Source organism: Capricornis sumatraensis, chromosome 19 (genome assembly GCF_032405125.1).
Source record: "Capricornis sumatraensis isolate serow.1 chromosome 19, serow.2, whole genome shotgun sequence".
Lineage (NCBI taxonomy): Eukaryota > Metazoa > Chordata > Mammalia > Artiodactyla > Bovidae > Capricornis > Capricornis sumatraensis.
The window spans coordinates 75419850-75447525 of NC_091087.1; the positions used below are offsets into that span (position 1 = coordinate 75419850).

Genomic DNA, 27676 nt, shown 5'->3' on the forward strand with positions numbered 1-27676 from the left:
TATCAGTCAAGCTAAAAGAAATATCAACTGATTTTTTTTTTTAATTATGTATCCTGCCTTATAAGTGACTTCTGGACAAAACCTTCTCCTGGTGGAATGAGAGACTCATTCCAGTACTCAATCAGTATGTGATTTAACCCTGCCTTACCTCCAAAGCCTTTTACAGTTTGAATAACACACGCTTTCCCACACCTCCTCTTCCTGAGCTCCACAGTAACCCTGTTAGAACTTCCCTGTTCATTTTCCAGATGAGAAAAGGGAGCCTTAGGGAGGTCACAGTCCTAAGCAGCAGAATCATCTGTTTAGCAAACATTTAGAGACCATGGGAGCGTGAGTGCCTAGATGTGACCCCCGACTCCTGTGCTAACTGGGGTGCGTACTCCTCAGCCCCTCAGGGCCCCTGAGGATGGCTGCACCTGCCGCGCAGACCTGCTCGGGGTGGGGCGGGCACAGGGCGAGCGAGGGGCGCAGGGAGGGACACGGGTGCAGACAGCGTGGGTCTCACAGGTATGTTTATTCAGGCCCGAGGGCAGCAGCACCGCAGCACGTCAACACGGGGTCCCACGTTCCCACAGCAGAGCCAGGCCGGTGTCCCGTCCGCGGAAAGCTGGTTAATGATGACCATGAGCCGGAGCAGCGCTGGAAGCTTTCCGAAGAGAAGCACGATGCAGAGACAGTTTAGGGGGGGAAGAGCGGACTGCAGTCATCACGCAAGCCCGCAATGACAAGCCGGAGGCACAAAGGACGACTTTCAATACCAGGAGGCAGAGAGAGGGCTATTTCTACGGCAATGTACATGGAGGGTCTGTGGAACCCACCTGGACACTAAGAGCGAGGGCAGGGAAATGTCTCCTCCCAAGCTCACGGGCCAGCCCTGCGTCTGTCTAGGACTCAGACGGCTAGAGTCTCACTGTCGGGAGGAAGTGAAGGGGAGAAATGGCTAGCACCAGGGGGCCGCTGTGCGTTTCCAGGGCAGCCTGCCCGCCAGGTAACTCCTGCGTCCTCACTGGTGGCGCCAGCTAGCTCTGATCAACTCGCTGCCCTCCTGGGGGCTACACTCAGCCCACGGGCTGAGCGACGGTTTTTAAGCTCAGTCTATAGGAAGCAGGACAGCAGGCTCCTCTGCTTCAGCAGACCAGCACTCTACGTTCTGATATGTCCCCTCTGGGCCTGAACGCTCACTGGAACAGCTGTTGGCTTCAATCCCCAATAAGGAGGCACCTTGTCTTGAAAAGGTATGATGGTGTTTTTCATTCCCCACCCATTTTAAGCAGAAATCTTACCTTTCAAGGCTTTACTTCTTTTATCTAAAATAAATGGAAAGAAAAGTTGGTCATATCAATTCTTTCCAAAAATACCTTTAGCCAATTTATTGTCAAAATCATCATCTGGCTGAAAAGTTCATACCTTAGGTAAAGCTGTTAAGTGAAGCTTTCAGAAAGCAGTAACCCTATAGTGCTTCAAAGCCACGAAGCGGTAAACGTTTTACCACAGATGTTGTCTGAACAGGTAAACAGCCCTTCGTGATCTGCAGGACGCTTCACTCCCCACCACACCCCAAACTCCAGCCCTGCAGTTTAAAGTTTTCTCCTTTCTTCACTCTCTCTTATTCATACACAATTGGGCCTCGTCTCTGCTCTACTGAGAACCAAGTGGGTGCTCTGCCTCAAGCGTTACTATGAACATACTCATTCGATCAGTGGGAAAGGTGCAGTGGATACTGTTTACCATGTCACTTCACCCCTGAATATTTTAACCTGCGTCTCTCAAAACTAAGGACGTCGCCTCTGCACTCTGGACACTGCCACACCTAAGAAAATTCACAATTCCCTGATATCAAAGTCTTGTTCAAATCTCTCTTATTGCTGACACAGCTCTTATACTCCCCATGTTTCAATAAAGGACCACCAGGGTTTCCGGTGTGCCCTGCTGGTTAAGGGCTATAGTTTCTTTACAATATGAACTGTGATTCCTTTTGAAAGGAATTTTCTTCCTGACCTCTAATGAATCAAACAAAGAAACTTACCAGCACTCCTGATTTTATAAACGATGTAGGCCATCAGCCCCGTTCCTACCCAGATCTCCTGGTAAGCTTGGGTATAGTAGGGTTTCATGGGGATCCAAACTTTCTTAATAAGACTCTGAAGCATCTGAAAAGGAGCACAGTGGTTAAGTATTACCATGACCGCTGTTTTAATAAACCTAACTGCCAAGAGGTTTCCCTTTATTAAGTTTGACCCTATTTCTCAAACTATTCAACGGGCAGCAGCCTCTATGCCAGACCTGCTCCCCAAAGCCATTCCAACACCTACACTGGGGATCTGCTCTTAACAGCTTTCCTAGCTCCACACACCGGCAATACCCCCAACCCTGGCCATCCAGGCACTCCGTCACTTCCCATTCCTCCAGGCCCAGAGCTCTCTCAGCCTGCACTGTCACTGACAGCCCGCCTCTGAAGGCTGCCCTCCACCAGTGTCCCCAAATTACGCCCCAAATCACACGCTTCTAAAACTTTAAAACTAGTACATTTACATCACCGTGTTAAGAGTTGTCGGCATGCGATGCTGAAAAAGAGCGTGGTGATTTCCCTGTGACAATAACACCCAGGCTCAGGCTCACGTTCATCCAGTCAATCTCAGGCCTTTTCATGTTTTCAGTTCAGCAGTACTGAGACATAACTGACTTACAAAACTGTGCGGTACTTATGGTGCACACCACAGTGGTGACCGACAGGTGGGCACCTTGCGGATGAACTTCCCCTGTCCAGTTAATTAACATGCCTGTCACCTTACTTTTCTTTTAAAGAGAACTTTCAGTTCTATTCAGCTATGCAATTCAGTGTTATGACCTACAGAGTGCTACATGTATCCCAGTCCTGAGCATGAGAGAACACTCACTTCCTAAGAGATGCAGTAATAACTTATTTAATCAATACAATAATTATTGGATTTGATTAGGAAAAGCCATCACATTCTGAACTGACAGAGCTCACCTTTATGTGCAGTTCTCAAAGCAATGCTTTTGCTCGTTTATAATTCACCAGACTCTAAAATCAGGTGCCCTCATTTTCATTTTAATAAGCTTTGCAGCATCCAAGGTGATCTATTAAACTATCGCCACTCAAATCATTGTGAGGAACACCGACATCAAAGTACTTCTCATCTTCCTAGGAAACACTGCTCTGGCTTCAGAGAGCAGGCCCCAGTCCCAGCCCCAGGCTGACTGAGAGTCACCCCTGGTCCTTCTGCATCTCTACTTGGCTACACAAAATTTCACTTCAGTTTCCTCTGGTTTTCCATGAATGAAATCTGTATCGTGTGGCCATTATTCACTCAGCAGATGTGAAGTGTGCATGTAAGAGGTGGCAGGCACTGTTTCCAGAGCTGAAGCACGGGCTCCTAAAGAGCCAGGAGCTCCTAGGGGAACAGTGTCGTCAGCAGAGGCAGCACACGGGCCAAGACCCCGCCGTCAGGACGTGCCTGGAGTGGGAGGGCCCTTGGGAAGGCCATGTCGGCTGCGGCTGCGGGGCTTGCACCTGGACCGTCCTTCTTGCCAGCTAACTTGAACTGTCCTGGTTTCTTCATCTCTAAAGCAGGGATAAAACCTCCCCCCCACAAGAGGACTGTCGTGAAGACAGAGGTGCTGCTGTCCCAGTACCTGCTGCGCTACAGCGGGCATTCACACACATGGAATCGCAGCTGCACTCGGGGCGGTGGACGGCCAGAGCACGGAGGGCCTTGGGGGCCGCAGCAGAGAGCGTGGTTCTCACCCTGAGACTGTCACACAGACCTAGCACACTTGTGAAGCACTTTACACGCTTATCGCCTGCAGCCCAGGAGGAAGCTGCCCGAGCTCACCCAGCTGGATCTGCGCTTCGTGACTGAGGATCTGCTCTGAGGCCTGGCTCCCAGCTCTTCCCAGGAGAGCACAGACGCAGGCTGGGCTGACACAGCGGTGCCCTCACGCGTCCTGTCCCCAGGCAGTACTGGGATGCTCCGTCAGAACACACGGCTCCAGGAGGCCAAGGGTGCCACCTCGAGAGGCACCTGAGAAGACGCCACAGGGCGTGGAGGAACCTCTGGGGCCCCAGATGGGAAGAGCTCAGAGGCGCTGAGCGTGCTCCTCTCCTCCCTGCGCCCAGCACTGACTGGGAAGGAAGACCAGTGGGGTTGGAAGCCTGTGAATCTTGGGTTCCTGCATGAGTTCTGCCTGCTTTGCCCTCTACCTTGGGCAAGTCTGAAAGATGTCACTTCAGAGGTTTCCCTTTCTGTGAAGCACAGACAGCTCTACCTGCCCCCCTGGGCTCTCAATGGAACTTCAGGAGGAAGCATAAGGGACCCGGCCTGCCTGTGCAGTCGCTCAGTCACGTCCGACTCTTTGCGACCCCGTGGACCGTGGCCCGCCTCCAGCACTGCAGGCGCGTTTTTGGCCGTTTGAGCCCACCAGGGAAGCCCGGCCTACTGCCTGGTGAGGAGTGAAACTCAGAAAATGATCACAACAAGGTCAGAAGGGACCTCTCCAAAAGGCTAGCTGGTTGCAACAGGACTGAGCTCCTGGGGTTCTGCAGAGGACTTAAGCTTACGACGAGGGCAAGGCCCAGGCCCATTGGAGGGCTCGGAGCAAGGCCAGATGAAGACCTAGGAGGAAAAGAGCAAAGCAGACCAGGAAGGTCAAAGGCCCTAAGAACAGACCAAAGTAACCTTCTGTTATCGGCATCTTCTGCTCAAGGCCCAGGCCCCTGGCGTTCTCTCCTCACCGAAAACGATCCGAGACTGCTACAGGGCAGGTACGCTGCAAATGCTCACCTCCCACCTGCCTTTGGCTCAAGGGTTCCAAGCTTGGTCGGATGAGTGAGTGTCCCGGAAGCCTCCTACTTTTGCCTGAGTCCACTCTGTCCGGCCACGTTTCCCAGCTCTGGGTGGGTTTTATTAACGCCCATTCCTTCAAAGGCCCCTCCTAGTCAAAGGCCAGATGGGCGTCCACTGTGCCCGTGTCAGTCTGCAGTTTCTGGCGCGCTATGTTAAGCAAACGTCACCTGAGCCTACACTGAGGACCAGAAACGTCTGACCCGTTGAGCCCGGACCAGGCTTCACAGGCTGAATGTCCCTGCAACTGAAGTCACCACCTCGGATCCCCTTCTGGTCCCCGTCTCGCCCCTCCCATGGCCTTGTCATACGTACAGGGTAGCTCCGAGAACAGTAAGTAGCGAGGAAACCTGAGGGGTAAAGGCGAGAGGCCACCCGACGTGGCGCCGGGCTTGGATCCTGACTCCATCACTTACTAGCCCCGTAACCTCGGAGGAGGTGGCTGACTTTCAAGGCCGAAGGAAAAGGCGCAGCGCGTCCTCGGCGTTACTCGCCAAGCACAGCGAACCCCGAGACGACCCCCCTTTACAGTGGGGGGCCCGCGGGGGAAAACTCGCGTGGGCAGCGGGAGCGGTTGGGCCCCAAGGTCAGCGGGGGTCGAGGTGCGGTTGTGGGAGGGCCGGGGAAGCTCCTGCCCGCGGCCGTGGGGGCCTTACGGGGCCCCCGGTCTCCGCCGCCCGCGGTCCAGCCCTCACCATCCCGGTGGCCCCACGCCGAGCGCCGAACTCGGCCACACACTCACCTCGGCCAAGGACCAGAGGCTCAGGAAGCCCCCAACTCAGAGCCGCCGACTCGGAAAGGTCACTCAGCGCGCAGGCGCCGCGCGGGGCCTGCCGGGAAGGCGGAAGGAGCGACAGTCCCCGGGCCAGAGCGCCTACCTGACCGCGCCTGCGCACCACAGCGCCCCCAGCGGTTCGCCAGGATGGAGGCCGACAGCACGAGCGGTGGGGGAGGGGACGTGGCGGGGTTTTGTGTCGCAATAAGGTGACCAACCGTCCGGATTTGCCCGGGAGTGGGACTTCCTGTGCTGCAACAGGGAAGGTCTTGGACAAAGAGGACGAGTTGGTCTACCTGATAACGGGAGTCTCTGCTTGCTGTGTTAATGGCCGAGAAGCCGAGTCTCCCACCTCTGGGTTTCTTGCCATTTCTCTTTGTGTTATCAACATTCTTGCTCGGCATGTTTTTATGCATCAATTCCGTGCATAGTAATTCTACACGATAGACAATATAAATAAAGACTTCTACAGGGACTCCAGACACTGGACCTAATAAACGTAGGTTTTAAAAAGATCCATGCTTAGTATGCACAAGGAAACACAAGGCTGAAAAATTAAGCAGAAAACTAGAAATTGTAAAAAAAAAAATAAAAAAAAGAAACAAAGAAAGCCACTTAACTGACTGAAAAAGAGCCAAAAAGAAATTTGATAGATTTATAGCAACATATTAGTTGAAGAATCACTGAATTGGAGGCTGGGTTAGAAAGAACCATTCTGGAGGCACACAGACAAAAAGAGAGGAACAGCAAGTCTACCATAATATAACCACCGATTTAGAATTCTATGCGTGAGGAACTATGCATTCAAGAAAGAAAGCGAAATGACATTTTGGACCAACTAAGACTGAGGGGATAATCAGCAGTAGATCTGCAGATTTAAAAAAAAAATCGGTGTCCATTATTCAGGCAAAAGAAAAGCGAGTTCAGATGGAAGGGTGTGAAGGAGAAACAGCTATGAACTGGGCCCCACTTCAAAGGGAAGAAAGTCTAGAATTAAAAGAAGCTGTGCATCAAACTCAGACAACTTGTCATCTTACAGTATTGATGCTCAAAATGTGGTCTGGGGGTTTTCAAGACTTCTTAGGGGTCAAAACTGTTATTCATAACAATAGTAAGATGTTATTTGTCTTTTTCATTAGAATTCTCTCACAAGTCTATGGTGGAGCTCTCCAGAGGCTGAATGACTTGTGCTGTCACAACAGAATGAGAACCCAGCTATCAGCCATTAAGGCAGGCATTGAGAGGTCTGTGGAAACGCAGACATGTCACTCTTCTCGAACATTTGAGGGGCAAATACAGTGACTTTTCTTAATTATTCACTTTAACACAAAATAGTTTTATTAATATTATAAAATTAATGTAAAAATAAATAAAACCTCAGTCATAACTCCTAAAAAAGTAGATAGAACCCACATAAACAAAAGCTCTCTAGGGTGGGTCTTCAACAATTTTTAAGCACGTAAAGGAATCCTGAGACAAAGACAAAGTTTGAAAAACACTCTTAGAAAAAGAGTTAGAAAACTGCAGAGGACAAAAAGCACTTAGGAAAAACCTCAAGGAGTTATTTCAAGACAAATCATTTCAACTTAAAACTCCACTTGAGATCAACAGAATTTCAATGTCCTTAGTCGCTTATCCAACATGGCCTGCAAGAAACATGGCCCATGTTTAAAGAAAACAATGTTTAAAGAATGGGCCATCCCAGCAGATTTATTCAGAGTACAAAATGCTATATTTTGCGCCTGAGGAGGGTCAGTGAAGATATGAAAGTATTTTGGGCAAAGCATCTCCTGCTCATGGCATCAACATCATTTGTAATCGTCTTCTGTTTTCCCTTTGGGCCTGCAGCCTCACCAGCTCTGGGAATGCAAATCTGTGAAACCTCCACCAAGGCCCACTCTGGGGCCTTCCCAGGTGCCCTGACCTAGGTGTCCACGTGCCTATGCAGAACTATCAAGCTGCCTCTTGTGAACTCTGGACTTTGGGCAGGAATGCTGGATGAGCTGGGCCAAGTGACTAGAGGGCCAAGAACTACTCGTGAAAGGAAGGGGCTCAAAGCAGGCCCTGGGGCAAGCCCGTGGCATCTCCAGACCTGTCATCACTTGTTCTGTCATCCTCGAAGGCTCACAGCTGAAGCGGCAGAGCCAATTTATCCAGCAGTCCATTGAAAGGCTCTCAGTCTAAACAGGTGACCTCGGCCACATGCCCTGCTGACTCCTCGCCCAGGGCTTATGTATCATATTGTCTGTTAGCATGCAGTATCTTCAGCTACCTTCTGTTATAAAATACTGCAGTGCTTAATCCGCTTTTTGGACTTCCCTGGTGGCTCAGTGTTAAAGAACCTAGCTGCCAATGCAGGAGACACAGTTTTGATCCCTGGGTTGGGAAGATCCCCTGGAGAAGGAAATGGCAACATGCTCCAGTTTTCTTGCCTCAGAAATCCCATGGACAGAGAAGCCTGGAGACTTCTGGTCTCCAGTAAACTCCTGGAGTTTACTCAAACTCATGCCCATTGAGTCAATGATGCCATCCAACCATCTCATCCTCTATAGTCCCCTTCTCCTCTTGCCTTCAATCTTTCCCAGCATCAGGGTCTTTTCAAATGAGTTAGTTCTTCGCATCAGGTGGCCAAAGTATTGGAGTTTCAGCTTCAACATCAGTCCTTCCAGTGAATCTTCAGGGCAGATCTCCTTGAGGATGGACTGGCTGGATCTCCTTGTACTGCTGCTGCCGCTGAGTCGCTCAGTCGTGTCCGACTCTGTGCGACCCCATGGACGGCAGCCCGCCAGGCTCCTCCATCCGTGGGATTTTCCAGGCAAGGGTACTGGAGGGGGCTGCCATTGCCTCCTTCCTCCTTGTACTAGTCATATTCTAGTAACATACCAGGGAACACAAATGGGATTTGCAGTTACTGACGTGGACGACAGAGGACGACACTGTTGGACGGCATCACCTACTCAATGGACAGGAGTTTGAGCAAACTCTGGGAGACAGTGAAGGACAGGGAAGCCTGGTGTGCTGCAGTCTATGGGGTCACAAACAGTTGCGCGTGACTGAGCACCTGAACAACAGCCTATCTTGCAAAATTCGAACATGTGTTAGCCTTCACTAAACGGATGAAGTTGTAGTGTTTTCCAATCAATGCTGAACGACGTACAGAGTTTCAGTGACTTTATGATCACATTTTCTTGTCTTTCCCTTGCCCACAAATGTGTATGTGTGAGGCATACTTCTGACGGTTCAGTACTTGGATTGGCCAAAACCCCAAGGCCCAGATCTCATAACACGGTGGTGGTGTGGCCAACTTAGGACCTGGAACTGCTAGGTCAGTGCCACGCTGGGTTCATTTTTTGTAAGAAACCAGTAGTTCAACCACGTCTAGTCTGACTTCTGCCTGCACTGCTCTCAGGCTGACCTCTCAACTGCCACTCATTGGGTATTTCCCAGTCCTGACCTGATTGGCTCTCACATTGTTGATCAGTACCATGCTCTTCATGCTGCTCACGCACTCTTTCACACCGCTCCCGGGAGCCCACATGGTGCCAGACACTGCACTGGGCGCTGATGATATTAAGCTGGGCAGGCAGTAACGTCAGTATCTTTGTCTTCTCTGCCTCTTTTCAGGCTGTTTCCTAGCTTCTGTCCACCTCCACTCGCTCTGGCCTGGACCTTTTCAGCTGCTCTGAGGGCTTTAATCACCATCCATTTGCTGATAATCTCCAAATGTGAACCTCTTACCACCTGTTTCTGTGCAGCTGTGGGGAGGACACTGCCCCCGAGAAATGGATTTAGGAAGGAAGAAGAACTCAGGGAAGACGCAACTCAAGTTGCGGCCAGTCAAGTTCTGGCCCCACTAAATTCCGTCCAGATCCTCTCAGCTACCAGAGCCCCTGCCTTCATCAGCGGATTACCTCCCCTCCAAGTCCTCCTTCGCCCGGCTTGTAACCGGTTCTCCCGCAGGTGTCCACTTAGGTGTCATTTTCTCCAAGAAGCCTTCCCTAACTTTCTTGCTCCGTTCCCCAAATTAGGTGCAAGGTGTCTGAGGTTAGCAGGCTCTGGTCTGCCTTTCATCTTCCTCACTGGAGGTCTATCACCGCGACCCCGCACTGGGCCAGGCGCACAGGAAGTAGGCAATAAACGTCTGTTCCCCCTCGGCCCAGATCGCCAGGCCTTAGACGGAGCAGCCCCGAGGGGGAGGCTGGAGAGACACTGGGGGCGCTGGTCTTGCACATCTACAGTCCCCTGATGCTGGGCCCACCTTCACATGGCTGAGGGACCCTGAAGGCCTCATTTCCCCAATTTTGGTAATGTATGGCCGAGCCCCAAGCCACCCAGCCTCTGTGTGGGCGGAAGAGCAGCGCTCCCAACATGCCTAGCGCAGCGCGTCGGCGCCACGGCGTCCGGCGTCCGTTGGCGCCACAAGCTCCCAGCAGCCCGGCGCGTGGAGGGCTCTGATTGGAAGGCTTGTGGGGGGGGTGGGGCCAGCGGCCTGAGGTTGAGGCAATGCGCCTTGTGGAGGGCTCTGATTGGAGGACTTGCCGCAGGGCGGGGCGGGGCGGGGCCGGGCCGCGGGCTGGCAGTCTCTTGGTGATGCAGCCAGGTGTTCCCGCCTCGTCTCTTCACGCTTCTCTGACCGGCGGTTGAGCGGCGCGCAGGCCAGGCTGCGAACATGCTGCGCAAGCTCACTCTCGACCAAATCGATGATTGGTTTACCATCGGCAAGATGGTGACCAATGTGGAGCTCCTCGGCTCACCACCTGCCTTCCCCGCCGAGGCTGCCCGGGACGAGGCACCGCGCAGGGATGCGGCCCTCAGCTCTGACCCTGAGGCTGAGGGCCGGGCTGAGGCTCCAGCTGAGGGTCCGGTCCAGGCCCAGGCTGAGGCCCAGCACCAAGACCAGGAGCAGGCTCCGGCCCAGGCCCAGGCCATGCTGGCACTACCCTGGAGGTAGGAGGCTGGGGAAGAGAGAGACGGGTGGGCGCAGTTGTGGGCCTGGGCTCCGAGGACCTGGGCCACCCCCACCCCGTGAGACCGCGTCCCTGGCCTTGGCCTCTCTGGTGAGGTAGCTGGGCATCAGACAAGCCCTAGTCCGTGGCCTGGACCAGGTTAAACTTCTCCACCAGGAGTGCACCCTCTCCAGAGTTTGGGTCAGTGAAAAATCTTTTTATTGATAGGCTTTATTATTATTTTTTAGAGCAGTTTAGGATTTCCCTGGTGGCTCAGATGGTAAAGCATCTGTCTACAATGCGGGAGACCCGGGTTCAATCCCTGGGTTGGGAAGATCCCCTGGAGAAGGAAATGGCAATCCACTCCAGGACTGTTGCCTGGAAAATCCCATGGACAGAGGAGCCTGGTAGGCTATAGCCCATGGGGTCGCAAAGAGTCGGACAGACTGAGCGACTTCACTTCAAGTTTGCAGGAAAATTGAACAGAAAGCAGAGTCCCAGGTATCTCCTGCTGCTCCAACAGTTTCCTCCATTGTTAGTAATTTGCTCTCGTGTGGTATATTTGTGTGTTTGTTACAATTGGAATTTATTTTGGAGCCCAAGAAAATGACATCTCACAGTTTCCCCATTTTCCTCATCTATTTGCTGGCAAACCAACAGATACATCATTGTTAACTAGGTCCATAGGTAAGACAGAGGGCTCATTCTTGGCGGGGTCCGGTCTGTGGGTTTGGACAAAGCGTGACGATATGTAGCCACCATTAGAATCGAACAGAGTAGTTCCCCTGTTGAAAACATTCTGTGTTCTGCCTGTTCCTCCCTCTTTGCCCCACTCCCCATCCCCAGTGGGTGGGCAGCCACTAATCTTTTTGTTATCTCTAGTTTTGCACTTTTCACAGTGCCTTATAGTTGCTTCCCTGTGGTGGCTCAGTGGTAAAGAATCTGCCGGCCAATGCAGGAGACACAGGTTTGATCCCTGGATGGGGAAGATTCCCCTGGAGAAGGAATTGGCAACCCACTCCAGTATTCTTGCCTGGGAAATCCCATGGACAGAGTCTGGCGGTTACAGTCCATGGGGTCGCAAAAGAGTCAGATACGACCGAGCAACTAAACAGTGTGTGTTATCCTTCTGTACGTGACCTTTTCAGGTTGGCTTCTTTCACGTAGTGTTATGCACCTAAGGTTCCTGCATGTCTTTCCAGGGCTTGCTTACTCATTCCTTTTTAAGTGCTGAATAATATTCCATTGTCTGGCTGCACCATGGTCTATCGGATCACCACTGAACAGGATCTTGGTGGATCCCAAGTTTTGGCAGTCGTGAATAATGCTGCTGTAAACATTCTTGGGCAGGTTTTGTGGGCTCAGAAGTTGCCACTCACCTGGGTAAGTACCCAGGAGCACCAGTGCTGGACCTCTGTGCGGTTTCACCGGTGCTCCTTCTCCCACTCCTCTTCCACTGGAGTGCAGTGAAGTCTGTTCACGTGATCTTGGTGGAAATAAAGCAAGAAGATGCCTGCGTTTTGAGGAGACCTAGATCTGGTCAGTAGCAACACCTGCTTACTCTTTAAAGAAGGTCAGAGTGGAAGTACCTCTTCCCACCTGGGGACTGTGTATCACTGCTTGGCCCCTTTCCCTCAAGTTCAGCCCCCTTTACAGTTGAGATGGTGGTTTTGTCTTGGTAACTTCTGAAAGTTACTCTTGTTCATTGCCCCTCACCCCTACCCTTTGATCTAGTGGATGGACTCGAGCCTGAGTCAAGGTCTCATGGGCTGTTTCCAACCTTTGTAGACACGCTTCAAGCCTTTGTAAAGCCAAGTGGGACTTGGGATCTTTGGTAAATTTGTTTCTCGTGGTTAGGGAGGGGACAAAGAAACTCTGATACAGCTCTGGAGTTGCTCTTTCGCTTCATTTTCACACACGTTGTTTCCCTGAGTTGCTCTGGCAAATGATCCCTTAGCACCTACCCCCACCCCCGGCCCACCCGCCACCCTGCTCCGCCCTGTGCTTCCTAGACTTAATGGGCAGAATGGTATTGCTTTCAAATAACTCGTTGTTGAAGTAAATTATTATTGACTTTGTCAGAAATGACAAGCACGGATTTAAATGTCCTTTTAACTGCTGAAGTGAAACCGAGGTCGCTCAGTCGTGTCCGACTCTTTGTGACCCCATGGACTGTGGCCTATCAGGCTTTTCCGTCCATGGGATTTTCCAGGCAAGAGTGCTGGAGTGGATTGCCATTTCCTTCTCCAGGGGACCTTCCTGACCCAGGAATCGAACCCGGGTCTCCTGCATTGCAGGCAGACACTTTACCGTCTGAGAGTTTAAAAAATTTTCAATTCTTCATGGGCTAAGACTGTTGTAAAGTCAATAAAAAATGAATTTTCAGAGTAATAAAATGAAAAAAGACAAAATATAAGCCCCATTTTTAGGATTATTACACTCAGCATGTAAGAGTACTTGGTAAATGCAGTAGATGTTTGCCTGCTGCTGCTGCTCAGTCGCTCAGTCGTGTCTGACTCTGCGTGACCCCATGCACTGCAGCCCACCAGGCTCCTCCGTCCATGGGATTTTCCAGGCAAGAGTGCTGGAGTGGGCTGCCATTGCCTTCTCCAGATGTTTGCCTACCACCAGTGAAAAGGCAAAAAATTACGACACTGAAAGATGAGCCCCCCTCCCCAGGTCAGTAGGTGTTCAGTATGCTTAAGAGTGACGTAGCTCCAGAAAGAATGAAGAGGCTGAGCCAAAGTGGAAACTGTGCCCCGTTGTGGATGTGTCTGGTGGTGAAACTAAAGTCTGATGCTGTAAAGAACAGTACTGCATAGGAACCCAGAATGTTAAGTCTGTGAATCAGAGTAAATTGGAAGTGGTCAAACAGGAGATGGCAACAGTGAACATTGACATTTTAGGAATCAGTGAACTAAAAATGGATGGGAATGGGTGAATTTAATTCACATGACCATAATATCTACTACTATGGGCAAGAATCCCTTAGAAGAAATGGAGTAGCCCTCATAGTCAACGAAAGAGTTTGAAATGCAGTACTTGGATGCAGTCTCAAAAATGACAGAATGATCTCAGTTCATTTCCAAGACAAACCATAGGACAGTGAAATTCTCACATCTGCACATGACTACTGGCAAAACCATAGTTTTGACTAAACGGACCTCTTTGTTGGCAAAGTGATGTCTCTGCTTTTCAGTACACTATCTAAGTTTGTCATAGCTGGAGCGCCAGAGACTTGATACTTTTGAATTGTGTTGGAGAACACTCTTGAGAGTCCTTTGGACAGCAAGGAGATCAGATCAGTCAATCCTAAAGGGAATCAACCCTGAATGTTCACTGGAAGGACTGATGCTGAAGCTGAAGCTCCAGTACTTTGGCCATCTGATGGAAAGAGCCAACTCATTGGAAAAGACCCTGATGCTGGAAAAGTTTGAGGACAGGAGGAGAAGGGGGAGACAGAGGATGAGATGGTTGGATGGCATCACTGGCCCAGTGGACATGAGATTGAGCAAGCTCCAGGAGGTGGTGAAGGACAGGGAGGCCTGGCGTGCGTCAGTCCATGGGCTCTCAAAGAGCCGGACATGACTTGATGACTGAACAACCACAACAAAGCAGAGGGCCCGGTTGGGGCCACCTGGATGCGTGACTCACAGAAACTGAAGCAACATGTGTGCTGTTCTAGACTGCTGAGCTCGGGGTGACTGTGGCAGCGGTGGAGCTGGGATTCAGACATGAGAAGCTGTCGCCTGGTACAGCGGCCACTCAGAGGCTTCCGACTGATGTCTTCTCTGTGCAGGAGAGTTTCGATGTTGTGAGAAAACATTTGATGCAGAGGAAGACAGGCTTTATCAGTGTAGGGTGTCACACAGTGAAACCGTACTAGAGGGGATCCGTCCCTCAGGTGGGAAGAGTAGCACGCATGCGTCATTGGAGTTTAGTCTGTGGGTGGTGCTAAGTCAGTTCAGTGAGCCGCAGGAGTCGTGACCCCTAGCATTTAAAAACGGAGCAACAGAAAGTTCCAGTATGGATCACAATAGTTGAGATAAGAGTTGCTCTGTGAGATGGATGCATGTCTGGGTGGTGAGCACGGTCACGGTGTGCGTTTCCTTCTGGAAGGAAGCCGCACCTGAGGCCCTGTGGTGAGTGGTCAGAGATGGCCCCGAGCTGGGAGGGGTGGCAGAGCCGGGTGGGTAGGTGAATGGTTGGCAGATGATGCGTCAGTGATATGGATTTCCTCCTGTCTTGTTTTCCACATGGTATTGTGTTTTTGCTCCTTTGTGCTGATTGTGGGATGTTTTCTTTTATTTTTACATTGCCTTTCTTCACCTTGGCATGTGAAAAAGGAAATACTTTGTGACTGTGATAGGCATCTGAGCGTTTCCCTCCACAGTTGTCTGCGGGCTTCCCTTTGGAACTCAGGGCCTGGCCCTCAGCTCGAGGCTGGGAGCTGGCCCCCCCCCACCATCCCCCCCCACCCCTGCCCAGGGCTGGTCTGTGTGTGGCCTGGCCTCTGTCTGCAAAGCTCCCAGACTCGTGGCTCACTGCGATCTTGCTTAGCTCCCACTTTTATATCTCTTGACTCTCCAGCACCTTAAGGTGTGCTTGATCCCGGAGGTGCTGCTGCGGAAGCTTTCAGATTGCCGTCGTCTGGCGCCTTTATCCAGTTTCCTGTTTCTTAATTTCCCATTTCCTTCCTGGTGTGCCGGACTGTCGATTGAGTGCCTGCTGCGTTGGGCATTTTGCACGTGACAAGGCCGCACTAGCAGTCCGTCCTTCTGACAGACGAGGCTGGTCCTGTCTTAGAGCTGCCCCTTGGCTTCCTCAGCTGTGTTGAGAAGCTGCTCCCAGCGCGGTATCTGATAGGCTGGACAGTGGGTGTGTTTGACTCCACAACATGTGACCTTTTCCTTTCGGCCCTGCCTTTCCGTGTCTAGGCCTTGCATAGATGTTAGTGTTGGCCCGTGTTACCGTCCAAGAAGTTCTGTTTTCTCTTGACCTATGAATTCCCTGTTTTTAAAAAACCTTCTGTTTAACGGATGTAAATTGTTAGGTAATTTCCCCATTTGTTGGGAAAGTACTTGAGTGTCTGTGTCTTCCATGAGCAGCTGGGGTTGGCTGATGGAGAGGAGGGGGGTCCGGTGGGAGCAGGCGCCAGGTCACGAGTTTCGTCTGTGGTCTCAGTGAGAAGCTGCCCAACCCGAGCTGTCCGGGGTCACTGGAGGGCACCTGGAGGCTCTGTGCGTGGCTACCCCTTGTGGTTCCCACTCCAGCAGGATGGCTGCCAGTTGAATGAACTGAATGGGGCCCAGGGCAGAAACAGGGAAGTCAGGTATCAACTTTATCAATGCATATCCTGTTGGCTCTGTTTCTCTGAAGAGTCCTCAGAAACGCAGCATCCAAGCAGGAGGGAGGACAGGCATATAGACCAGGACAGTGGCGATGGAGGTGGTGAGCGACGGTGGGATCCAGGATGTGTTATTAAGAGGCTGGCACTCTAGCCGGATCAGATACAGAATGGGAGTGGGAAGCAGGCACGGGTGACATCTGGTTTCTGGCCGAGCCCTTGGAAGCTGTTGCCATCCGCTGAGGAAGGCTGGACTGCAGGAAGAACTGGCGTGGGGGAACACCAGGAGCTTGACCGTGAACGTACTAACTTTGAAATTCCTATTAGATAACGGTAAGTGCAGGTAGTCTGGAGTCGAGGAGAGAAGCCTCGCTGTGGGGCTGGACCAGTGGGAGTTTAAGGCTCTGGGTGATGGAGCCCCAGGCCGGGAGCACGCGCTCATTTAGAGGTTTTAAGATAAAATGTGCAAAGGCGGCTGGGAAGAAGCACTGGCAGGGTCCGAGGAAAGGCAAGCAGGAGAGCCTGTTTCACATCGCGCGTGCTTAGTGTACTGAGTGTGTCTCTTAGTGCTCTCAAGGAATTATTTTGTGTTGTTTTCCCCACGTAACTCTTGAGGGTGGAGATTTTCAATGAGTCTCCACCCCAGCACAGTACTTGGCATGTAGCAGGAACTCAGGTGTCTGAGGGGATGAATTGTCTTTGTGGGTCCCACTTATTTTTATTCTAAAAATGATGAGGGTTGCTTCCTCATTTGCTCCTATCTTGAATAAAGCCTGAAATCTGTCTTTACTCCTCTGACCAGAGCTGATTTCCCTCAGGTTGGGGCGGGGGGTGGGGGGGTGTGTGTGTGTGTAATACCCTGGCAACTGTACCACAAAGTATTTCCAGAGTAAGTGTGTTTCACGGTGTATACCGTCACACACAGTCTTGTTTGTGATGTGTTTTTTGGCTCCTCCACCAAAGCAAGGGGATCAGAATGATTCTGAGATGTCCGGCTTATAAAATTGGATGGATGGGTAGTAGTGTCATTTCCTGAGAAGTGACTGGAAAGCACTGGGTGAAGGGTTGAGTTATGCTTTTAGTCTGTAAATGTGCTGTTTGGATTCCTCTGTTCCTTTCTTGCATTTTATTTATCCTGTTAGCGAACCTCTGTGATTTTGGTTTAGAGCATGTTGATTTTAAGTTGCCTGTGGGCCTCCAAGAGGAGGTGTCAGGTAGGCAACCGGCTGTGTGCATTTGGGGCTGGAGGGGCCTGCCAGGCTGACGTGCATCCCCGCTCTGCCAGTCAGCATCTCTGTGCTGTTGGGGAACCGTTGAGCAGGCCTGAGGCCATCTGCTCATCTGTCCGACGGGAACAGCGTCACCTGCTTTCGAGTCCAGGATTGAGTGAGACACACAGGCGGTGCTCAGCACAGCGCCTGCTTGGAGAGGCATGGCTGCCTGCTCTTAGGTGGACCACGCTGGGGAACAATGCCGCCTTCTGAGAGCTGGCTGTGTGTCAGGCTACCAGAGTCCTGTTAGTGGCTTAGTGTGTGTATTCCTTACTGTTACCAAGCTCAAACTTAGCTGCCATGCCGACACTTCATCTTTGTAAACCATACCTGAAGCTTTCCTCTCCCCCATTTGTACCCCACTTATATTTTCAATCCTCATTCTTTTGCTGATTTAAAGTACTATAAATAGCCCAGCGCATAAATGTGTGGATCTAGTAATATTTCAGGGAGTTATTTGTGTTATAATTTCTGCTTGATTTGTCAGTTTTTAAGAAACAACTCTAGTTTTAAGTTATATACACTGATACTGACACGGGAACCATCGTTATTAGCTTATTGCCAAAGACGAAAGTGGGAGGTGGAAACTGAGAATGCCCAAGTCGGTGCGTTTTCCCACTCGCTGACAGTCTGGGGAGCGGATGGCTCACGCCTTGTGGGTGACTCAGTGGGGTGGGTCCGTCTTCTTCCTGCGCCACTGGGATGACCTACCATCTACAGCCTCTTCAGTCACTGTAAGCTTTTTGATAGGAACTATATTTAAAATTTTATTTTCTTCCCTTCTGGACAGAGAGGATTGCCCTTTCTTGAAAGTGCTGTAGACTTGGTCATTTCTTTTGTGCAGTGACTGTTTGAGGTGCCTTTGTGGGAGGAAGATGTTTTAAACCTCTTCATGGTGTGTTTTTTCTGATATGGTGAGGCTGCCAGTTCTAGTACTGAGTTTCATAGACAAACTCCAGATTCTATTTAAAACAAAAATTCTGTGAGGACCTACCATATAGCATAGGGAAATGTACTCAATACTCTGTAATGGTCTTTATGGGAAAATAATCTAAAAAGAGTGGATCTATGCTTATGTGTAATTGATTCAGTTTGCTGTATAGCAGAAACCAACACAACGTCGTAAACCAACTAGACTCCCATAAAAATTAAATGAAAATCCTGTTTCCATTGTTGATGCAGTATTGAACCTCTTGTTTTCTGCTTCCTACATTCACTGCTCAGTGAGCAGCTGTGCACTTTGGGGAACATTTCTCTTTCCCACAAATAGTTCTCACTCTGTGAACTCTTACAGTGATGGAAGAAGCCATAGTTATGTTCTGAAAGCGGAACATAAAGGGAACAGGAGTGAAAGGTGTCTTTATTTTAAATTTGCTTGGGGTGTATTTCTGTTTGCCTTGTCTTATTAAGCCCTGGTCATGTTGACACCAGGATGGCCTGGAGATGGGAACGGCTGCCCACTCCAGTATTCTTGCCTGGAGAATTCCACGGACAGAGGAGCCTGGCGGGCTATAGCCCGTGGGGTTGCAAAGAGTTGGACACGACTGAGCGACTAACACAGTATTGGTTTAAAGTGTAGATCAGCATTGATTGTTTTTCTTTGAGAGTAGCAGTTACCAGTGTTGTTAAACCAGTTCATTTCTTTTTATTCATAATATAGATCTGTGTTTTTTATGCTTCTCTTAATGTTGCTGCTGCTACTGCTACTAAGTTGCTTTAGTCGTGTCTGACTCTGTGCGACCCCATAGACGGCAGCCCACCAGGCTCCCCTGTCCCTGGGACTCTCCAGGCAAGAACACTGGAGTGGGTTGCCATTTCCTTCTCCAGTGCATGAAAGTGAAAAGTGAAAGTGAAGTCGCCCAGTAGTGTCTCTTAATGTTGGCTGAGATTAAAGATGACTCTGAGTGTTGAGATGAAGCACTGCTTTGCTTGCAGAGCACCCGTCGTTTCCTCCTTCCCTGCCGCCTCCCCCACAGAGCATGATTGATCCAGTCTTATATTGTAAAGATAAGATTCACATCAATCATTTATTTTATTCAATACATAGCTTCCTTTTACAAGAAAAGTCAAAGTTAATGTCAAAGTTAATTTGTCAAATGTTATACTTCATACTTTCATATAAATTTCATATTTCAAATTTCAGAATAAAACTTAGTTCCTGTGAGTTGTGTTTGAGGTATAAGAAAATACTTCAAACAGTTTTTCAAAATATTTAGGAAATATTTTAGTTAAAAGCATCCTGTTCAGTGAAAACATTGCATTTTAAAAGTGGCTAGAAAAGGAACACTATTTCAGATATTGACTACGTCACAGAAATTTTAGCTTCTGATCTTGCAACAAAGAGGAGCATTAAGTCACATCACTTTCTCTTAATGTTAAGAGTTCTGATGCTAAGCTGGTCACCAAAAAACTCTTCTCTCTGGGTATAGGTAACTTAACTTGATGGGTAGTAGTACGGTAGGTTCCATATTCGATGTGAGAATGTCGGGAACCTGTTCTTTGTGTTTCTGTCTACATAGCTTGAGATGGTGGGGATTTCATCTTTCTCAGCACCCTCGGAGCTGCCCCCGGGGGTCACGGAGCGTACAGCGCAGGCTGCGCTCGGGGACCCTTCCAGGCTCTCCTGCTGACTGCTCCCGTCAGCGCTGCTCAGGAAGTCTCTCAGAACTTGCTTGAAGATGTAGACGATTTCCCATGGCAGTACATCATTTTCTGCCAGAACTTCTCGAAATCTAGAGGCAAAGCACTTATGAGTATTCAGTTCAGAAAATCTCTTTTGTCATAACCCTTTGTCTCAAAAATTCAGCCTAAGTAATGTGCTCATATAGTAGTCATCCATCTTTAGCATAAACTGCACATTGCTTTAAAATTATGCTTCTAGTGAAGAAATTTTGAAAGTGACTTTAAAACATTTCCTAGCCAGTGAGATATCAACAGATTTTTTTTTTCTTGTCCAGCCCATTCTTAAGGATTTTGGTTGCTGATTATTTGATACACACGGTTAAAGGATTTATATGATAAATAACGATTTCCACTCTAAATATAAGAGGAGCTTAAGAGTTGACAGCAGACATCACGAGAAGAGAATATAGTATTTTACCTGCTGAGAACAGTTCCCGTTTGACAAGGTTGAACCTGTGAGCAGAGAACCTCGAGTTGTCTTTGTTCTGTAGCTGGAATGGCTGTGTGGGGATTCTGGCAGCTTCTCAGCCAGTTGTAATCCACACCTGTTTTTTTCACTTTTTGCTCATTTTCGATCTCTTGTATCAGTCTCTCCCGTTCCTTCAGATGCCACTTTAATTCCCGAAGCAGAGTCTTGGTCACTACATCTGAGTCAGGGTAGTGTGTGGATTTGTAGGAATCATATTTTGGCCATTTCATCCAGCCAAAAAATGGCATTTTAAGCCTGTGGAAAAGCTTTCACTTGTTTACTTGCATAAAATGTTACGGCTCTGATCAGCAAATATTTGTTTCTTTACAGTAAATTTGCCAGAAAAGTGCATGAATTTTTCACTGGGTAGATATACAGGTCAGAATAAGATTAGAACGGATTATTTCTAACTAGGTCAGTGCCCAAAACCAGGCTTTCGAAATACTTTTATGTCGCTAAGCAGGAATGAAACACAGTCAGAGATAATCTACAGACTGAACGCTTTCTGAAAATAACACCAACACTTGCTGTTAAAGGTTCTTAGGGGGCTCTATAATACTAACATATAGGAAAGTGCTGTCTGCAAACATACTTCTGGCTAAGGTTTTATACAGAAAAGGTTTAAAGGTTACCTGTGAAGTTGCTGGGTCCAACGTGGCCTGTTGCTAAAGAGTTCACTTGAATTGGTGATGGAGCTGTGCTTCACACAGGCACGTCTCCTCCTCTTGGGTGGGCCCCCTGTTGAGAGAATGAGCCGCCTCCTTTCCCCACTGAAGCCGTCTTCAAAATAAATAACTTTCTGTGTCAGGAATGAGGCTGTGATGTCTTCATTTGGAGAGAATGCTCCTTAATTCACCTTGTAAGTAGCCTAGAAGAAATGACAAAAATAACTTACTATTTAATCTTTACAAATTATATAACGCTTTGCCTTTTGAACGTAGCTCAGTCTCTTTGAAAAAGATGCCGGCAGCTACGGATTCTGGTCCTAAATGCGTTTAGACATATCCCTGGTGAAGAGATGAAGAAAGGTCGTCTGAAGCACCGCAGATGCGCTCCCAGCTAAAGTGAAGACTGCCGCGTGATGTGACGCTCTGCTGTGCGGAGCTGCGGGCCACAGTTTAGTGCTGCATTTTTATGCCTGGAGAGCTCTAAAAATAACCATGTTGCTTTTATTCTTCAGCTTAACTTTCAGGCCATTTAGAAGCCAGGTCACTGTCCCCGCTAATGAAAGCATGGGGAAGGGATCGGACTTGACTCTTTGCACAAGATACACACGATCTACACTCTGAGGAAACATGTTACAATTGCGCAAAATAGGCAGAGAATGCTAGATATTAGCAAATGTTACATTCTGTACACATTCTGTTTTCTTTCTAAATAGTATTTAAATTTGTATATTTAAACAAGTTGCAACGCATTACATATGATATTACATACACTGAAGCAGATAACTTAATACTTTGTAATCTCTAGAAGCATGGTGATAAGTGAATCTATTGATTAAGGTCAGAAAAAAGAGACATAAGAACATATAAAGTTGTAAACAAAATCTTACAATTCATTATAGAAAATAATCTCTGTGTTCTTCTGGAGCTGAAAGTGAGACCTGCACGTCCTCTTCGGGTGAGCGCCGGCGTGTAAGGTCCTCGTGAGGATTTTCTGTCCGAGCGCCTGTGTGTCCTTCCCTCAGGTGTGGACAGGTTCTTGACTCTCTAGGTCTGTGTTAAATGACTGCGCAGCGCTTCCCTTTTCTATTTGTTTCTTGTGTTGCTCTTTCCTTCAACTGAACTGTGATGAGTAGACCTCGTTCGCCCGCATCAGACCTGCGTGTCACACGCGATGGAGAGGGATGCGTGTGGTCACCCTGCAGCTCCTGTCTCTCACATGTTAGGAAACCCAGATGTCAGGATTCATTATCTGCAACGAGCAGGTTTTCACATTGCATCGTGTGTAGCGCTGTGTGAAGGACGGGAGGAAAGTTTCTCGTGACAGAACTGTCCTCTCGGATTTCCTCCTGACGGCAGCGTGAACCATGCGGCTTCTCCCTTTGACTAACCTCCTCGTCGGCGCTTTCGTCCTTCGTGTTTGCCTCTGCAGCCTCAGAGCTGCACTGGGTGTGGAAGATGACCTGCGTTTCTGTCCCGGGCTGGCTTGCACGCACACCGGTGTCTGTCCCGCGCGTGCCCGGCTCTGGCCCTTCAGCTGCGCTCACGCTGGCTCTGCTGCGGGGCTTGTCTTTCTTTTCCGTGTTCCTATACTGTAACTCTCTTCTTCAGCGCCCAGTTTAAATACCAACTAACTTTTTCTTCGGTCTGAGGGAAAAACACCATTTTCCCCTGACGCCTGTTTGCTTGGCTCTGGTCGTGTTTCTCCCCACTGCTATACTCCCGTCCTTTGCGACCAGGTCCGTTCTGCCCCCGCTGGGGTTGCGGCTCTCCTCTCAGCAGGTACCCTTGACTGTGCCCGACTGTGCCAGCCCCGGTGCATGTCGGGGACTGGGGGCGCGTGGGGGGCAGCGGTGGACAGACTGATCGTGCCCTGACCTGCGGGCCCCGTGGGCAGACGAACCCGAGTCCCCGAGGGGTCGGTGTGGTGGTCCTGGCACAGTCGAGCCCTCCCTGGTTGGCTGCAGGGGTCGGGGAAGGCCTTCCTGAGGACGGGCTGTCCTCGGAGCAGAGACCTAAGGGTCATTGAGCAAGCCACACAGAGAACTTCTCGAGGGGCGGTCTCTCGCCTCCCCTTGACCTGCTAGCACCTAGCTGGCCATCGGGGCTTGCCCAAGTCTGACCTTCACAGAGCGTCCCCACCACCCTGACTCACATTCAGTTCATTTCCCTGTGATCTTCCTCGGACAAGCCAGTTTTTCTAATGCTTAGGGAGTGCCGCCGGGAGTATTATAAATTTTGTTTTTTCTGTCCTAGCTCCCGAGGTCATTAGAGTGAAATAGAGCCCAAATGTCATTCTCTGATTACAGCAGTTCCCCTACTGTGATGTAGATAGAGAACAGAAGTATTTGTAGATCCGGGTAAGGAAGTACCTTTGCGTTAGTCCTGCCTGTTCATCAGAGTATAATCAGAATAATGTTGGATTTTATTCATCAAACATTTTAGTGAGTTGAATGAGTGAGTTTTTCTAATTGATTGCAACCCCGGGAGGCTGGTTTGTGTGGAAGACATGAGACTTGAGTGTGAAGGTGGCTGCGTTCTGGTCCCTGCCATGGCTTTCAGGCCACATCTTGGCTGAGCTGTAGAAAGCTTTATAAGACGGTGAGAGAGGATCGTATCATCCCTAGTGTGCGTGTGTGTAAAAGTGTGAGATGCACAAGGAAGTACTTAAATTTAAGTCTGAAAAGACAAAGTTTTGGAATCCTGAAGGGCGGGCTAAGGAGCCAGATTGCATATATGCAGATTTTATGTATTTACGCCCGGCCGCCTCATACAGTTCTCAGCAGCTTTGTGCTGCAATTAAAGGAAGGTTTTCATTGTAAGGAGACTGCCATCTTCCGGTTTTTAATTCCTTTGCTACGGATCTCAAAGTTCTGATTATTGGTGGTTTTTATTTTTTATTTTTTGACTATTAAAGATGCAGTCAGCATTTGAGAAGCCGATGTTGGATTTCTTTTCCCTGTATTACTCCCTCCATACGGCGGGCCACGTTAAAAGCCGCCTCTCTGCTGGGCTGTGCTCGGGTCTTCCTGACGGGCGGGGACTCGCAGCGTGCCTGGGTCACTGCTCTCACGTGACCTCTGTCCTTGCCCTTTGCCTCTGTAGACATCGTCACAGGCTTTATAACTTGTTCATTAATATTTCCCTTTTTTCTGTTCTTGTTTAAAGCCTTCTTTATTCCATAGTTATGACATAGCGGAAGATCAGCGTTTTAGGCTTAAAAAATAAGTACCTCCTGGCTGTAGAGTTGGTTTGGAGTTGATTTGCAGTTGGTGTGAGGTGGGGGGTCCCCAGGTTGGATAGCCATTATCCAAAGTCAGTGGTCGTCGCTTCGCCCAGGAGCGCTCCTGACGGCTCCCAGCGCGGTCCCTGTGGGCGTGCCCTGGGCGCTTGGAGTATCATCATATCATGGGCCCTGGGTCTGGTCACACCCTGTGGGGCTGCAGGTTCCACCCGGCCACCTGTGGGCAGCGATCCGGGGCCCGTCGGGGCCTCCGAGCCTCGGCAGGGCTGTCTGGATCAGTTCTCCAAGTCCATGCCAGGCTGTCTGGGCTTGGTGCCGCGCCCAGCCCGGGTGAGCACAGCGGTTCCTAGAGGTTCCCGGGGGTCTGCAGTGTCCCAGGGGCGCTGTCCTGCCCAGGGCCTCCCTCTCCCAGTCCTCTGGCCAGAAGCGGGGGCTTTCTTGTCCTGTTTGCCAAGCACTTCCTGCAGCAGCCTCTGCCCTCTAGGCCGAGCAGTGGATAGACCAAGAAAAAGGGCCGTGAGAGTTTGTGCTGCCGACAAGGGTCCACGTAGTCAAAGTGGTGGTTTTTCCTGTAGTCATGTGCAGATGTGAGAGCTGGACCATAAAGAAAGCTGAGTGCTAAAGAATTGATGATTTCGAATTGTGGTCCTGGAGAAGACCTGAGAGTCCCTTGGACTGCAAACCAGTCCATCCTAAAGGAAATCAGTCCCCCCACACCCTGTGCCAGGGCCCACGTGTGTTTTGCAGTGTGGGGAGTTCAGGCCAGGGGCTGCCAGAGCTAAGCACGACACACTGCGCCTGGTGCGCGCTCTGCACTCTCGTCTCTCCCCAGTCTGCCCGGTTCCGCTTGCTGGTCAGCGTCCCGCAGCGGCTGTTGAGGCGTTCTGGCGGGACTCGCAGCTGCCTCCTGTGCGGGTGCAGATGCTTACCCGTCCAGCTGGGAGCTGGAGCCTTGAACTCATTCTTGACTCCTCCATCACTCAGTCCTGTCTGACTCTGTGACCCCATGGACTGTGGCCCACCAGGCTCCTCTGTCCATGGGATTCTCCAGGCAAGAAGACTGGAGTGGGTTGCCGTGCCCTCCTCCAGGGGTCTTCCCAGCCCAGGTCTCCTGGGTTGCAGGCGGATTCTTTCCCACCTGAGCTGCCAGGGAAGCCGGTCATTTTGCGTACGCTGGGTCTAATACTGACAGCATGTTCTATGGGCCCCACTTTTGCCGCTGCCCCTCTGGTCGGAGCGATGTCAGCTCTGGCCTTGGTCATATGGTGCTCTGTTAGGTGGTCTCCCCGCTTTTCTGCTGTGTCTGAGCACCCATCATTCCGCCCCCAGTTCACCCGGTCAGAGCCATCCTGTTAGAATAGGAGTCAGGCATTGTCGTTTCTCTGTCTATGCGCCAGACTCACCTCACTCAGAGCAAAGGCCAAAATCTTTAGGATTAGCCCCTGCCGGTCCCCTGGTTCCCCTCCGCCCGGATCCCTGGCCCTTCTGCACCTCCAGCCCTCCACCCCCACCGGGCTTTCTCTGCTGGAGCCACATGGGCCTCCTGCCCACCTTCCTGGGACTTTGGCCTCAGGGCTCCTGCTTTCCTGAGCTGCCCAGCCTTCGTTTCTGTCTGGTCTTTGCCTGAGTGTCCCCTGTGTAATTTATCCCCCCAACCACGTTTTCTTTATCCGTTCCTCTGCGGATGGTCATTTGGGTTGCTTTCATGTCTTCTGTTCAGTTGCTCAGTCGTGTCCGACTCTCTGCGACCCCATGGACTGCAGCACGCCAGGCTTCCCTGTTCATCACCAACTTCCAGAGCTTGCTCAGGCTCGTGTCTGTTGAGTCGGTGATGCCAGCTAACCATCTCTTCGCTCTGTCATCCCTGTATCCTTTTGCCTTCAGTATTTCCCGGCATCAGGATCTTCTCCAGTGAGTCGGCTCTTTGCATCAGGTGGCCAAAGTATTGGAGTTGCAGCTTCAGCATCAGTCCTTCCAGTGAATATTCAGGACTGATTTCCTTTACGATTGACTGGTTGGATCTCCTTGCAGTCTCCAACGGACTCTCAAGAGTCTTCTCCAACACCAGAGTTCAAAAGCATCAGTACTTTGACCCTCAGCCTACTTTATGGTCCAACTCTCACATCCATATGTGACTACTGGAAAAGCTATAGCTTTGACTAGACGGACTTTTGTCAGCAAAGTAGTGTCTTGGTTATTGCAAATACTGCCGCTTTGAACACTGGGGTGCATGTATTTTTTCAGATTTAGAGTTCTTTTCTGGGTATGTGCCCAGGAATGGGATCGCAGGATCATACAGTAACTCCTGTTTTTAAAGAAGCCTCAGACTGTTGTCCGCAGTGGCCGCACCGTTTTGCATTCCCACTGACGGGGTAGGAGGGTCCCCTTCTTCCACACCCTCTCCCGTGTTTGTTGCACGTGGACTTTAGAAGGAAACGATTTGGCTGTGTCAGGTCTTAGGTGTGGCCCGCAGGCTCAGTAGCTGTGGCACTGAACCCGTGTCCCCTGCATTGGAAGGCAGGTTCTGAACCGCTGGACTGCCAGAGCTCTCCCTGTTATATGTAGACTTTTTGATGATGGCCATTCTAACTGGTGTGGGGTGGTGCTCACTGTTGTTTTGACTTGCATTTCTCTCACAGTTATCACTGTTGAGCACCCTTTCATGTGCCTGTTGGCCATCTGGATGTTGTCTTTGGAGAAATGTTTATTCAGGTCTTTTGCCATTTTTTTTTTTACTGTTTTTTTTTTTTTCTTTTAAATTGAGCTGTGTGAACTGTTTGTATAGTTTGGCAATTAAGCCCTTGTTGGTTGAATTATTTGCAAATATTTTCTCCCATTCTGTAAATTGTGTTTTCTTGGTTTCATCTCCTTTGCAAAAGCTTGTAAGTTTGATTAGGTCCCATTTGTTGACTTTTGCTTTTATTTCTGTTGCCTTGGGAGACTGACCTAAGAAGACATTGCTGTGATTTACATCAGAGAATGTTTTGCGTTTGTTCTCTCTGAACCTGTAGTGTCTTGACTGCCTCTAGTTCAAAAGAACCCTCATAGAAAAGTGAGCCTTGTTGCGGAGGCTCGTTCTGAGACCCTGCAGCCTCCGTGTGCATCTGGGCTCATACTCCCCTGCCTGCAGGTGCAGCACTGCTCTCGGGGAAGGCATGGAGGGAGTGCAACAGACACTGGTAGATTGCCCTGCAGAGTAAGTGGCTGCGTCTCGTTACCACCCCCTTCTCAGAATCTGAGTCCACTTGTTCTTTTCGCCAATTTGAAGGATGAAAAAACTTTCTCATTGCTTTAATTTGTATCTCTTTGATGACTGAGTGAATTTGATTGTATTTTCATTTGTTTATGGGTGATTTGCAATCTTTGTTATAGGGCTTAATGTAAAAGTTAGCTATTCAAGAATTCTCTTAGC

At 49.8% G+C, this 27676-nt stretch overlaps 3 protein-coding genes across 3 annotated transcripts in view; 1 reads left to right on the forward strand and 2 right to left on the reverse strand.

The window, feature by feature from the left end:
* Window positions 1–510: 510 nt before the first annotated feature.
* ATP5MJ (ATP synthase membrane subunit j) lies at window positions 511–5711 on the reverse strand. The gene is made up of 4 exons (XM_068991465.1): window positions 5608–5711; window positions 2027–2150; window positions 1284–1307; window positions 511–646 (listed from the first exon to the last, which is right to left on the reverse strand). The coding sequence occupies exons 2-4, from the start codon at window positions 2148–2150 to the stop codon at window positions 612–614; spliced, it is 183 nt and encodes a 60-aa protein (XP_068847566.1). The 5' UTR covers window positions 5608–5711; the 3' UTR covers window positions 511–611.
* Window positions 5712–10309: 4598 nt separating this feature from the next.
* Window positions 10310–27676, forward strand: part of TDRD9 (tudor domain containing 9) — a 113675-nt gene continuing 96308 nt past the window's right edge. The window contains exons 1-3 of the mRNA XM_068991288.1: window positions 10310–10475; window positions 19142–19167; window positions 25123–25145. Coding sequence (XP_068847389.1) covers window positions 10310–10475; window positions 19142–19167; window positions 25123–25145 — 215 coding nt within the window. The remainder of the gene's footprint in view (window positions 10476–19141; window positions 19168–25122; window positions 25146–27676) is intronic.
* On the reverse strand, window positions 19639–20603 carry RD3L (RD3 like). The gene is made up of 2 exons (XM_068991289.1): window positions 20305–20603; window positions 19639–19936 (listed from the first exon to the last, which is right to left on the reverse strand). Exons 1-2 carry the CDS (start codon window positions 20601–20603, stop codon window positions 19639–19641), a joined length of 597 nt encoding a protein of 198 aa, XP_068847390.1.

Excerpts from the sequence above, each read along its gene's own strand:
- RD3L (XM_068991289.1), bottom strand. The coding sequence starts at position 20,603 with ATGCCATTTTTTGGCTGGATGAAATGGCCAAAATATGATTCCTACAAA. Across the intron at positions 19,937-20,304 it reads ACGGGAACTGTTCTCAGCAG|ATTTCGAGAAGTTCTGGCAG; the intron begins GTAAAATACTAT and ends CTTTGCCTCTAG.
- ATP5MJ (XM_068991465.1), bottom strand. The coding sequence starts at position 2,150 with ATGCTTCAGAGTCTTATTAAGAAAGTTTGGATCCCCATGAAACCCTAC. Across the intron at positions 1,308-2,026 it reads TTATAAAATCAGGAGTGCTG|ATAAAAGAAGTAAAGCCTTG; the intron begins GTAAGTTTCTTT and ends CATTTATTTTAG. Across the intron at positions 647-1,283 it reads AAGAAGTAAAGCCTTGAAAG|CTTCCAGCGCTGCTCCGGCT; the intron begins GTAAGATTTCTG and ends CTCTTCGGAAAG.